Here is a 13,774-nt window from a genome sequence, read left to right on the forward strand (position 1 = left end):
TCCTTCACCTTTAGGCCTATTATGTCTAGGTTGCAAATGCTTTTGAATTTTCCCATGTTTCTGAACTGATCAGGGCTGTGACTCCTTTTCCCATATATTCCAATGGACAAAATTTATGCATATAAGAAGGTGATTCAGGTGAGATAGGACTGGATAGTGGTTCTTCTCCAGTACTGGGCAGTATAAAGGTGTCAGAGACAACTTACTATGCAGAGGATGTTAAAACTCTTCCAGGAGAGTGCCTGTATGTAGGGGTAGAGGGTCAGCTACCTCCTGGGAGCTGAATATTTGATATTTTGCTGTGAGGTCTTTCTGTTCCCTGCCTGCTGCATTGTGGTCAGTAGCTTCAAGGCGTGTCTGTGCTTTCCTGCACCTTTCTGTGGTATTCTGCAGTATTTATGGGCCTGACTTGGGCAGCTGGAGGGCAGGAGGAAAACAGCCCCACAGAGGCAGGGGCCTTATCCTGAAGAATTAATTGCACCTCTCTCCTTGGAGCAGAGAGGAGTTTGCCATCATTTCAAAGGATGCACGTGGAGATTTCCATCAAATACAAAGCTTCCCAGCCCAAGTTACAGGGCCAGGCCATGTTAGTGACCCTTTGACATTCTCATCCTGTCTGATGCTAGAGAGGAAAAGTTGCCACACCTGTTTGTCATTTTCACATTTTTTTTTTCAGTGGACCTCCCTTCTTCTGCTGTAGTGATTTAAACACCTGGAAATACTGTATGCATGAGTTGGTGTTAAATAAAGCAACCTGCATAATGCGTCAGGGCACAGTAAGTGATCACCTCTTTCCACTCCCATCTATTCAACACTTTTGTTTGAAACACCAGTATTTTACATCCACTTCTGTGCCCTCCAGCCCTTCCAGCCTCTTCCTTATAGATCAGATACTGTTTAAAGATCACGATTAATGTTGCAAAGCAAAAGGCCGTAGTTAAAAGCTGTAACTCTCCCTTTTTGTGATTTCCGATACAATCTTTAATTCTTTAGTTGCGTTTTTCTCCCTCCCACAATCTCCGTCTTGTTTTTTGGTTATGATAGTTCCTCTACAGCAATGCCCTGTGGTGTGTATTACATCGTCTGTGAGAAAAGTCTTCAAAGTCTTAATACTTCACGTTTTGCAGTTTGGAATAGGAGGGTGGCTAAAGCTTTTACAGAACTGGATTCAATTATTGACAGAGGTCCCTGTGTTGCTAGGAAGTAAATTAAACACCCAGAAAATGATTAAACTCTCGATAAAACCTGAGATTTGGGAGCTAATTTTCAGAAAGCCTCATGCTCCTGAATGCAGCCTGTGGTAAAAGGATCTGTAATAATATCTAAGGAAAGCTGCAGAATGTGAAAATACTTGGAGAATGATTTTGGCCTCAGAGTCTCAGTTTGGGAATACAGAATTGGTGGATTTACTTTGGATTTCAGTCTGTCTGACCTAGATCAATAAACAGATTTAGCCTTCAGACTCCCTCTGGGTCAGTATCTCCGTATCTGGAGGACCTGGCTTTTCTGTCTGTAATTCCCCATCTATGAGGTATGGCTAATGTCATTCCTTCCCCTCTCACAAGGGTATCGTGAAGTTAAAGTGAAGTACTTACTGAGAGTAAAACTCGGCCTGCTATACAGAGAGTGCAGAAACTCACTTGTTAAATCCTGCCTTAACAGCAGAGTGCGGGTAGTTAATAAGCCTTAATGATGGAGCAGGGAGGGAAGAATAAATACTGATCGCTTTCCCCTTAATTGTTGGTGCTATCCTGTACTGTGAATGAGGCAGAGTGGTCTTTGGTGGGGTCAGGGAGGGGAAATCTGTGCAGTGAAGGGCGTGCAAGAATAGGGACGTACGGTCTGATGGCGTGTTTCAAACCAAACAATTCCTAATTGTTCCTGGATCTGGCGTGAGTGACCAGGTTTCCCCACGGAGCTTGTACCTGCACCAGCTGGGGCAACCACAAAAACCCAAAGATGTGACAGGCTCCTCTCCCCTCTGGTGGAGATGGGCATGGTCTGGTTGTCACCGGGGAAGCGTGTGAAGAAGTTCAAGCATGCCCAGCAAGGAAAGGCTCTTGGGAGATCCTAGTTATTCACACTTCAGAGGTTTTTGTCTGTCCTGGGTATGCTCCGTGCTACTATCGGATGTGGGCATAAAAGCTTTCTTGCCGTGTTCAGCATAATCTAAAGTTACTTGAGAAGCAAGAGCCAAGAAAGGAATATGGGAACATATTCCTTTCACAGGGAAGAGCAACCCAACACCCAGTCTTCCTGCTCGCGTGGTGCACCAGTGTGACCTGCAATGCTGGGAGCTTCACTCTGGTGGTACTGGAAGGCTTTTACTCAGGGGGAGGATCCGTCAAAATCTGTCAGGCAGCATTCGCTTTGAAGATCTGTGTTATTGGCAATGTCTGTCTTTCTGCTTCGTCTTTCTCTGGCAACTTCTACATCGTAATATCTTAATTAAAAAAAAAAAAAAATCTGACTCTTAAGCCTCTCCGTTACATTCAGATCTCAAAGATTGTTTTTGGCTGCTACTTCTGACAATGTTTTAAGGAGGATAGTGCAGGCCAATGGGCAGCTCTGACAGTATTTCTGCTTTCTCTGCTTGCAAACGCTGCAAGGAGACCAGAACAAGAGAATTAATGCTTTCCACTAGCCCCTTCGGTGGTAAAAAGTGCAGATTCTACAGATAACGCCTCTTCACACCTCCAAGCAAGTAAGTAATTAGTTTTAAAACGTAACAGAAGCCACAGGGATGTAATCAGCACTGAAGCAGGTTTGCTGATAAAGGTACGATGGTGTGCTTGAACAAGTGCACCCTTCCCCTCCAGATCCTAAAATTTGCAATAACAGTGCTGTTCTTTGGAGTAACTTACGCCAGCTTCCATTGCGAAGTAAGTTATGGTGGGAAGTTGAGTTTATTTTACAGACATAACATCACCTAATGGCATTTTTGGTCTGTCTTCTATGAAAAACACCCTAGTCTGTCTCCATGAAGCTTCTACAATACTCATATTTTAGCTGAATATAAATGAGGACTTACAGATGTACTGCTGCCACAGGTATCTCTGCCTCATAGTATCTCTGATAGCTGTTCATGGAGTAAATGCAGTGTTATCAGTAATCTAAAGACAGAGAGGGATTGCATCTTGAGAGATCAGGAGAGCTGTCGACAGACACAAAGGGACAGACAGCGTCTAGACTGCACCACTCAGCACAGGTGGAGTTTCTCCTTGGCTCTTTTAGTGGTTATACTGTTAGAAACAGAGAGAAATGAGACAGAAACCTGAGCAAGTTTGAAAGTTTGGCTATAAGTTTGACAATTATTTCTGAAGGAAAAATAAAGACATCACTTTTGAACGCTATAGGATATTTCAATTTAGATGCTATACAATCATGCCTCCTGGCCCGTTCATTATATGTCCACCAGGATGCCAATGAGTCTATTAAGTTGTTTTCCAAGCAGCAGTACATGAAGCAATTTATTTTTCCTGATGGCACGAGCATTTCTTACTGGGAGCTGCATCATTACCATGCGCGGTGTTTTGTTGGTCAAGCACAATGAAGGCTTCTGGTGAACGAATTATTAAAAAAATAAAATCATTCTAGAGTCAATTATATTGAGCAGTTCTACAAACACAAAAAGGCTCTTTCAAGAACAAATGTTTAAATATTTAAAGCCTGCAGGATTTTTTTTTTCTGTTTTTATAGCGGCTTGTATACTGAGCACACGACTGAGACCTAAAGTTATGTTTTTCCTGATGGAAGACCATAGACTGCGTATGCATAATAATTTTGTGGGAGTCTGATCACAAGCTCTGGGCAAAAAGGAAGCTAGTCAAGAGCATTGTGGCTTCAACGTTACATGTTTGGATAGGCGTCTTCCCCGGGTGCATGATGCTGAACGTCGTTGTCCTCTGCGGTTTGGAGCTGCTGGGCCATGGGGTGGTTTTGTGGAGTGCGCTGTGCATGGTGGTGAGCTCCCGAGCTTCTGCTCTGTCCTTGTGCTGTATACCATCAACGCAACAAATCGTAACCAGTCTGTTTCTCAGTAGGAGAAGGAACGAGGTGTCTGCATGCTGACCACGGCATCTTCAGCTCGGTGTCTGCGTGGTAAGGCAAGGAGGAGATGTTCCTCCGAGGGGCTGCTGAACGCCCAGGTTGGGCTTCGTCTCCTGACAGCTGTCTGGAGGAGCCACTGAGAACACCTCTGCTGCCTATCTGTGTTTGGTTCAGAGAAATAATACGCCCCCCAAGCTGCTTATTTCTCAAAAACAGCAGTGCGTGAGATTTTCCCCCAACCGCTGCACAGTAGTGTTACCGTAGCGTGTTACTTATTCTTTTGACATGTTTTTATTTCATGGGAAAACGTTTGCGTTATACTCAAGGCCGGGTATGAGTCGCTGGATCCCTTTCAGGATTCTGTTAAATCTGGAAGGAAATCAGATTACTTTCTTCTACTATAAGCACATTCGGCTTGGCTTTCGCATGAGGTGTTGTATGGGTGAGTGAGCCCAGAGCACTCCAGCTGGTGCAACAGCTTTATTTATGCAGAGTGATGGCATGAAGGGGTTTGGGAAAATGCTTTTAATGGTTTCAGGAGGGATTAGTATTGCTGTTGAACCACCAGGCTGCTTTAAGTTCTTACCCACTTCGCTTGTATTTGCAGCTGACAAACTGTGGGCTCTGATGGTGACCCCCTGTTGATCCAGAAACTCCTCTAGCTGGGAACACGAAATAAGGAGAGGTTTTCTTAAGCTCTCTTTTGTATGTTCCTAGCATGTGCCACGTGGCAGTAAAGCTTCCACAGCCTTTCCCTAGTCCACAACAAGCTTTTTACCATAGCTTTTTACCCACGCGGCAGTGCTTCTGTACCTCAACTTTAAAATGGTTTAGGTCTTCGTGAAATGGTAGCGTGTACTTCGTCACTTCTACAGCACATTATGTTATCAGGAAAGAACTAGCTGGGTGACTTCTACATGTATTTCTTGCAGTCTTTACTCCTATTTTTAACGAATTTTTTAAAATTGCATTTTGTCACTTGTTAAGCATATTGAAGTTTTACTTTTTCATAGGTTTTAGTAGTAGAATGAGCACAAATAGTTATGCAAAATAGAAGGGGTGTCCATGAAATCAAACATACGTAGATGTTATCAGTAGCTTGCAAATTCCTCTGAAGCATCATTTCTTATGCAGGCAATCGAAATGTCGGCAGGAAGGGTTTGGACAGTATTCAAAGTATTGTCTGAAACATCTCCGAAAGCAGATTGTGAATTTCGTAGTAAAGAAGAAATATCATCCCCCCGGAGGGTAAAGCAGCAAAGATGTGGCCTGTTTGGGACAGTAAAGTGTCAGGAAAGTATTTTCAGAGAAAAATACAGCGTTGAACCTCACATACAAGTCAGCCATAAACCACTTACAAGCAATCATACAACAAATGCAAAGCAAGAGGGCAATATTTCATTCAAATTTTACCCTGTCTAATAGTAAACCAAGCGTTTGTGTAGCAATACCTGCCGCTGGGCTGTTAAGGGATTCCTGGCTCCAGGAGCCTGACTGGAGCTCCCCGTTTTGCTTAGGCTCAGTCACTGGTTTCAAAGGGAAAGCACAGCTGGTGGGGGAGAGTCACTAACCATCAGTGGGAGCTGATCATTCCCATTGCTTAGCAGATGAGATGCTAATTTGCCTTCCAGGAATAGCCAGAATTACCTGTTTGTACAGTGCCTCAGAGTTGGTGATGTAAAAGCTGAAGAAAAGCTTCAGAATTGGCTGTCTTGGTTTGAATGGGATATTGGCATTCCTGACTCCAGCACCGATCAATGGTACAAGGGCACGTGGTGAAGAATAAATAGTGGAGGCAAGTCCCTAGTGCTTAGGGAATGGTCTCAGCTAGTCCCAAGAGGAACTTGGATGAAGAGTTTTCTGAGTTCCTTTAGGAGGATGAGCTTCACTTAAGGTATATGCATATGTGTATATGGCTTTGCTTGTGTGAGATGCAGGGGAAAAGAAAAAAAAAACACAAAACCAAAAACCTTCTTGCCTGCAAGAACTTTCTAATGCAAGGTTGTCTGGAAAGTGGAGCACAGGGAGTCAGTTTATTTACTGCCTTGTTAATGTTGTTGACAGTCATCAAAAATTATTCTAGCTCCTTTTTTTTTTTTTTTTTTCTTCCCTTTAAATACTATTTGCAGACTAGACTGGCTTGAATCACAGAGCAATCTGTATTTATGCTTAAGGGATGAGATTTTTCAGCAACAATTGCAAAAGCGTACAGAAATGTATTACTGCACTTGTTGATAGATCCACTGACAGGTGTGTGGTTGAGGAAAAAGATAGCGTGCATCAGATTTGTGCAGGATGGGGCTGCTCTTTGCTGACATCTGGCAGAAGATCTGGAATCTGGGACAGCTGCTAGCGCCACAGAATTGCAAACAGCTTGAGGACCTGAATGTAATGAAGATAAATGAGCTCGAGCTGGAAGCTGAATGGCTCTAGAGGTAGGAGTAGTAATGAACGTGGGTACTCTGAGTGCTGTACAGACGGGCTTGCAAGAGGTGTTTTCAATGCTGCGTGTTGTCCTGCACATACATACACATTCATTATTCTGGTTTTCAGGCTACATTACTGGTGTGCTGAGTAGTTTGAGCTTTTGTAAAGCCGTTTGTCCCTGTTGTAAAGTTCCCGTGTTCCTCGACCCAGTTTCTATGGTGTAGTCGCGTAGATGGACAGACTAAGTGCTCTAATTTGTAGTGCTGTCCAGTCCACTTATTGGTAACACCAAGCTAGCTAGGATACAAAAGCAATGCCAAATTCTGGGACTAGTAACGCAGTAGCTCATGGCCTGCCAGCAGCTCTATGCCATTGTATTGTGGTCTGGGAATTTGACTGTGGTTTCATATTCTAGCTAATTTGGTATTATCAAGCAAAACAGTGAGATGTAGGGATTTCAGAGTCTGCCCTAGATGGGTAACTTCGTGGGCTGCCTTTATTTTCATGACAGGTGATGAATTTTATTCTCTTACAGATACTCCAGGTACTCTGCCTTATTTGAGGGCTTTTCTTATTGCTGTAAATTTTTGTAAGTCTGTCATCCTGTTCTTTGCTGCATGTAGACGGGACTAAACATGAGCCTGTAATGCTGATCTTCCGTACCATACCTCACCTAGAACCTCCCTGCTTCTGACTTCATGAAACAATTTAGAATGTGTTTTTCTTTTTTTTTCTTTTTCTTTTTAAATCCCAGAAAATAGTCCAATGGAACAGGAGAACCAGCTTTTTAATTTATTTTTTTTTTGCTATGTGAGCATTGTGGATGTGAGCAGGAACAGACAGCAATCAGAACAGGAATCCAGAAACCACCTTCTGTTTACAACCTTTCCTTTAGAAGCTGAGCAACCAAACTTACCCTGCACCTGTGCTTGTGCTACTGCCCTTCAAGCTTGAGCTGCTTTTCTAGTACAAGCTTTTGGTATCACGTTTCTTTGCTTCCATAAAAATGCCGGTCCATTAGCCTAATGAAAGATTTCTGGATATAAGTCAGATTTCTAATGTACATATTTCTTTGTCAGGGTCTTTGTGTAATTTCAGGTGTGTATGATGTTCTGTGCAGAATAATGTGAAGCATGAACATTTTGTTAATGAGGCAGCTGTTTGTAGTTTTCAGTAGTTCCTTAAGAAAATTGGACTTTAAAGATAAGATTTTCCAGGAAATCTTTTGATATTCTCCCATGAGAAACTGCCAAAGACTCATAATATGATGGTGACTTTAAAGCTTTTGAAAAAATCCTCTCTTCTCTGTTGCAGACTTCTCCTTCCTTCCAAACGTGTTCTGTATTTTAAAAAGGATAAATCTGTCGTGTCCAGGCATTCCAACACAGATGTCCCACGTGAGGACTGGTGACTCTCCATTAGTGAAGATATTCAACAGGATAGGACCTGGTTTTGACCCTTGGGATCCACAGCTCGTTACTAGCCTCCAACTAGACTTTGTGCTGCTGACCACTGCCCTCTGGGCCCAGCTGTTCAGCCAGTTTTCAAGCCACAGTTTTTGACTCGGGGGTCACCTTACATCAGTGGTACACCTGATGTACCCCTCTCAGCTGCTTTTCATTTCTTCATGAGTAAGAATCAAGGATGGTGTATTTATTTTGCACTGATTCATCGTAATGTTCAAAATTGTAGTTTTTGAAGAGGGAATAATGTTTCCTAGATTAATAGCTTATTTTTTTAACACTATATTTGCTTAGTATGTCTGCCGTGGAATTATGAAGATTAATTGGGATAACATTTCACAAAATACAAAAACCTGAGACGTATTTGCCCCACATCCCTTCCTCATCATTTCAGGCTAAATTCAATTTCTGTCTTCCTGCTCCACTTTGCTTGTTATTTTATTATTATCCCTTTGAAAACACGTATCCAAGAAACTTGCTTTCCCATTTGATGTTTATGGTCATTCTGGTACATTAATGTAGCTTTTTTTTTGGCAATCTTTTCCTGAGGGCGTAGAATTTTCCCTTACTGAAGACAGTACAGATCCATTACACGTGTTTTCTCATACATTTATGCCTACTTTGTTCTCCAAGGGGAGGGAAAAGGAATATGAAGAACCAGTGCATTGTATGAAAAATTGTTTTGGTTGATAGATTGGCCTCTGCAGTGGAGCAGCTGAGGTGCAGACACGTCCTGCTACCTCTGCTGTGGAGGCCTTCATGTCTGGTGCAGGGCTGGACAGACCTTTGAGAGCAGTGGCATCATCAGTCTCACAGATTATCCCCAGCTTCTCTCACTGAGCCCACCACATTCAACCTGTGCATATCATCCTGTCTTTCCTCATAACTTAATTATTACGATTTTTTGGGGGTCAAATTCTGTGTTTTTCTGCAAGATGAAGGTGCTTGGAACCGAGGAAGAATACTTTACAGGAGTGTTTCCATATCATCCTCTCTGCAGCTGAAGCTTTCCAAAAATTGTACAGCAAGCTGAGCCCTACGAGCCCTTGCTGGTATGCTGCCTGCATCGCCCTTTTTTTTTTTCTCTGCTGCTCCACATTCCTTATGCCTTGGAGGGTCTGTTTCGAATTTCTTCTTTTCTAGGCCTCTGGTGCCTTCTTAGTTCTTACTAACAGTTTATAAGTCTTTGAGACGGCTTGAGTCGTCTCATCTGGTGTTATATTGACTACATTAATTTCTTTCAGACGTCTCATTACCGCCTGATATAGGGGACAGTGGGCCGGCTTCTGAGAGGCCCGGGCCGCAGCTCCGGCCTTGCCGCTGCCCTGCTCAGTAGCCTTTAAGGCCAGTCATGCCCTCCCACAGGGCCTGCTTTCCCCACATTTAAAAGGGGAATAATATATAGTGTGCTTCCTTCATTTGTGTGATTTAGAAGTGTGCTTAAACAAAACAGAAGTGGGAAAGGCCTCCCCGCCTGGTGACACGCTCCCCCACCAACAGGAGCCTTCAGGCTTCGGGAGCTTTGTGCATCAAGTGCCCAACCTCCTCGTCTCACAGAAATGCAGAGTAATTAACGGATTAGATTAGCATATATTCCAATGGGAGTTCTGCTTGTGTTTCAAACGCTGGCTTATTTCTTCGTTTATTTCTTCAGTATTTCATAATTTGTTGCAACCTTTTGTTCTCCCCACCAAGACAAGAAGGGTGTTGCTTCTACTCCTAGGTCCCTTTAGGCTGCTGCTAACTCAGTTTAATTGGTTTTTCTTCCTGCCAAAGAAAAATACGTGGAAACATTATTTGGCCTGAGCCTTTCAAATGCTATAAAATGCACCTGTTCAGGCAGAGTTTTGAACACCGAGCCCCGCAATGACATTAAGCTGAGCCCCATCTTGGCCTTCGTCCAGCTACTGCGTGAGTGTGCACAGAACTTAAAATTTTCGTCTGACCACGCAGTATCTGCGTAACTGGATTGTTAATCTGTGGTTTGGACTAAAACACGCTTGCTAATTTATCTGATGGCATCTGTACCTTTTTGTAGTTGGTGCCCTCCGGGTGTTTTAGGTAGAGTTATGTGAGATGGCCTGCCAGCACCTGCAAGAAACACTGGCTGGGCTTAGCTCACCCTGGCCTTAGGTTTGCCAGCGCACCGAGAGTGGATTTAATTTGCCAGCCCAGCAAAGCACAAAACACTGAATTATTTTCCTTTGGATTAGCAAGGTACATTGGCTCAGTAAAGGATCCGAGGAGTGTGAGAGTGTATTTAAAATTCTCCACCCTCTGTCTAAACTTAAGCCTTCTCCTCACTGTGACAGACATTAGGTATCCTAATCCCCCCTCAGGTTTGCTTAATGTTTGCTTACTACTGTTCTGTTACATTCTGTGACCTTCTTGGTCATCTCGATCGAAGTGATTTGTGGAAAAGTACGCAGTTTGACAGACGTGCTGCATTATTTTGGAGTGGGTAATTGTAATTATTAAGGCTGCTTTTATGTAAAGGCGTAATAAATACGTTGTGCCCATGTTACAACAGCACCATAGTGAGTGAGACTAGCATCGTACGTACAAAAAATAATGTCCAATGTGGCATGCTGGTGTTTAGAGAGAGAGAGAAAAGAAGAAAAAGGAAAGGTCTGCTTTTAATTTGCAAGTAGCAGACAGATACAAGTGATTATTGTGGCCAATACTTCTTAGCTCTTTGCTTCCAATGTGAAATGTGCGTATGTAACTGAACGGTTCAATATATATTACATGACTTTCTATATTACTAGCTGTTAATAATAATAATAAAAACCTCTCAGCTGTGTATGTGGAGTGGTTTGGCTTGTACTTCTCCTCCATGTTTCTTTTGGCTCCTAACTTCGGGTCCTTTTTCCTTATTTCACCAAATTTATTGGCCTGTCTGAACGTGTGTGGTGGCCACGGGATCATCTAGTCAGAAGAACATTTGCAGGAAGGTTTGAGCTCCGTAATAATTCCTTATGTTGAATATTTAATGCTATCTCTTGAATTGCACTGGATTGATTCCTACATTTTGGATTTGATAAGTAGAACAGCTTTCCTCTTCGTCCATACCTAGCCCAAAACTGCTGTAACAATAAAGCAATTGTGGAGGTCCTTTCTTTGGTACTGGTGCTATCTGTGGCATATGGTGGCTTTAGGAGAGCTCTTAAAACAGTTTTTGAGTTAACAAGGCTATGGACCAGTGTCCAGTTGTATTTCCAGGGTTTAAAAATTTTTCTGTACTTAAATGCCAGGAAAATCAGGTTTCTCTGCAAGGAGGCCTGGAGTGTTGCTGTGTAGCTCTCTCCCTTTTCTTCCTGGAATTCCCGCCTCCAACTGCAGTTTTCTTGTTGACACTTCTTGTCTCATAAAAGGTTTTAATTTAATTAATTGTAACGAATAAAATCAATTGCATCGATCCCATTTACGTTTTAGATCACGGTGCCAATTGATGAAAATTTATGAAGTACACTTGCCTCTCATTCGTATTTGACTTACACTTGGCTGGGTTTCACGAGCATCTCTTCAGGATTGTTTTTATTCCCTCCTAATAGTATCTTATTACATGGCACTGGTCTTTATGGTATACGGTAGAACTGGTGAGACATTTCCCTAGTACATAGGCTGTATTGTGCTCTCTGTTTTTCCCATAGGCTTCTCAATAATTTTAACCTCAGAGTAAAAGCCAGGCCGTGACTGGCAGTGCTGTTCTTACAGCTCTGTTCAGCTGGAAAGTTACATTTCCATTCTTTCCGTGTGCTACATGTTTTTTTAATGGTCATTGATCAGCATATAAAAGTCACGGGGAATGGAAATGCAGTTACCGAGAAAGACAAATAGACAGGAGCAGCAGGTTTCATCAGAAATCCAGCTAGAATGGCAGATGTGGGGGGGGGGGGGGGAAAAAGTGGAATAAAATTCTGGTATGATGTGTAACACTTGACAAGTAAAACTAATGATCCTTGAATTAAAAAAGAAGGTTCAAAGCTGTGCCAGTTAATGAAAAATCACACTGAATCACTGTTGTAGCTCTGCTCTCTTTTTTGGGGATAGGATATTTATTTAGCAGGAAACGCTGTGTAAGGCAGAGCAAAAGCTGCGTGGAAACAAAATTAGCAAGCCAGTTTCTGAGGTTTCTTTCCATGGATACGAAGAAGACACCCCTATTCAGGGAGCTGTGCTGGCGAGCTGGTACCGGTGGAGCCTTCCCTTAGCATGGTGGGGAAGGAGCATGCCTTGGGGTTCCCGTGCTCCTTACAGGGCTCCATGAGAAGCCAGGTTTGCCTGTGCTGGGAAGCCTTGCTTTTCCCTACCAGTGATGTTATTCTGGCTTTTTCCGGACTTCCTACAGCCTGTTCTCACAGTCCTTGACCCACCAGTGGGACTGTGTCAGGCTCCACATCCTACAGCAGATCTGGTCCCCAAAGGAAACCAAATATCGAGGCCATTTAATTGGGGTCATCTTACGCCCCTCCAGCTTTCCTGCTTCACAGAGCCTTCAGCACAGTGGCAGCTGCAAAAGGACCAGGGAAGGTTGGAAGGAGCAAAGGAGAAAGTGCTGATAAGACCAGGAGGGGATGATGGCTGGCAGGTGGTGAGTTGCCCCACGTGCTTTTCTCATCTTCCAGCCATCTCTGGGAGTCCTGGGTTTGGCTGCTAAACAGCCTAATCTGTAAGGACATCAAATTAGCAATAACTCATTGAGATCTGGGCTGTGTCATGGTCTGTTTCCATAGTGGTCATGTTTTGTTTATCAAGAGGAATGGAGGATGATTCTTTTTTCACTGTGCAGTACAGCGACCCGTCCATCTTCCTTATCCTAGCAGATGATTAGCCTCTGCATTTTATAAATTGTAAAGTTTGCCTCGTTTTCCTGCCTTCATATGATATAAAATATATATGTATGTTCATCATAGTATTACTTTGTGTTAAGGATCATGTGGTAGTTTACCACTTGTTGCACATGAGCACTATGGTATATATACTTACAACTCTTACTTACTAATGATAACAATCTCCTTTGCTTTGATTCCCTTTTCAGATATAAGAAACGTGTTTCCCTAAACATGGGTGAAACAGAGCAGAGACCAACAGCAGGATCCCGGTTGGGAGCTCAGGAGAACGCTGGGATCAGTACCTTGGAGCATGGACAGAAACCACCTATGACACCTCCAGGAAAACTTGTCTCCATCAAGATTCAGATGCTGGATGACACGCAAGAAACTTTTGATGTTCCGGTAAGGATGCGGGCATCGGGGTGGCTAAGGATTGTGGAGGCATTTCTAAAAATGCATGGTTTAAAACCAGTCCTCTTTGTATCTCAGCTCTGTGGTTCTGTGGCTAATGAATTCATGTTGCAGGGAAGAGGGCTGTTATATCAAAGGTAAATATATGATGGTGCAATAGAATTAGTTTCTGCTTGAACAGCTTCAAAAGAGATGAAAGGAGATGAAAGTTTTTGGTGTTTTTTCCCCATCACATATTACATCAGTAGTTTCCTCTGCTTTATGAACATTTTACATATTTCTGTGGTGCTCTTTTGCCCTTGATCTAATAAACATAACACTACACAGATGATTTTTCCTCCCTCTGGCAGGTCCTTACAGTGATAACTTGAAATCATCAAAGTTTTCACCAGTTGATCACTCTTAAAGACACCAAGTGCTCACACATGCACTGAGTGCAAGGGAAGAATCAAAGCAATCCCATCTAAAGTTTCTCTGTACAACCAGTGCACACTGATATTAATCTAGGTTTGCACTTGCCAAGTAAGCAAACGGTTACTCCTGCTTGTGTGTGTGTGTGTGATCAGAAGAATTAGTTTGAACGAGTTT

General features: G+C 42.9%; 1 protein-coding gene across 8 annotated transcripts in view; it reads left to right on the plus strand.

Annotated features, from left to right (window-relative positions):
• FARP1 (FERM, ARH/RhoGEF and pleckstrin domain protein 1) overlaps positions 1 to 13,774 on the plus strand; it is a 195,022-nt gene that overhangs the window by 25,124 nt on the left and 156,124 nt on the right. For all 8 annotated transcript variants that reach the window (XR_014618984.1, XM_084298530.1, XM_084298524.1 and 5 more), the window contains exon 2: positions 12,982 to 13,177. Coding sequence is in view for 7 of the 8 variants with exons in the window: in XM_084298524.1 (XP_084154650.1) it covers positions 12,982 to 13,177 (196 nt within the window). In the remaining variant the exon portion in view is untranslated. The remainder of the gene's footprint in view (positions 1 to 12,981; positions 13,178 to 13,774) is intronic.

This window comes from Netta rufina (genome assembly GCF_964035555.1).
Source record: "Netta rufina genome assembly, chromosome: 1".
In the NCBI taxonomy this organism is placed as follows: domain Eukaryota; kingdom Metazoa; phylum Chordata; class Aves; order Anseriformes; family Anatidae; genus Netta; species Netta rufina.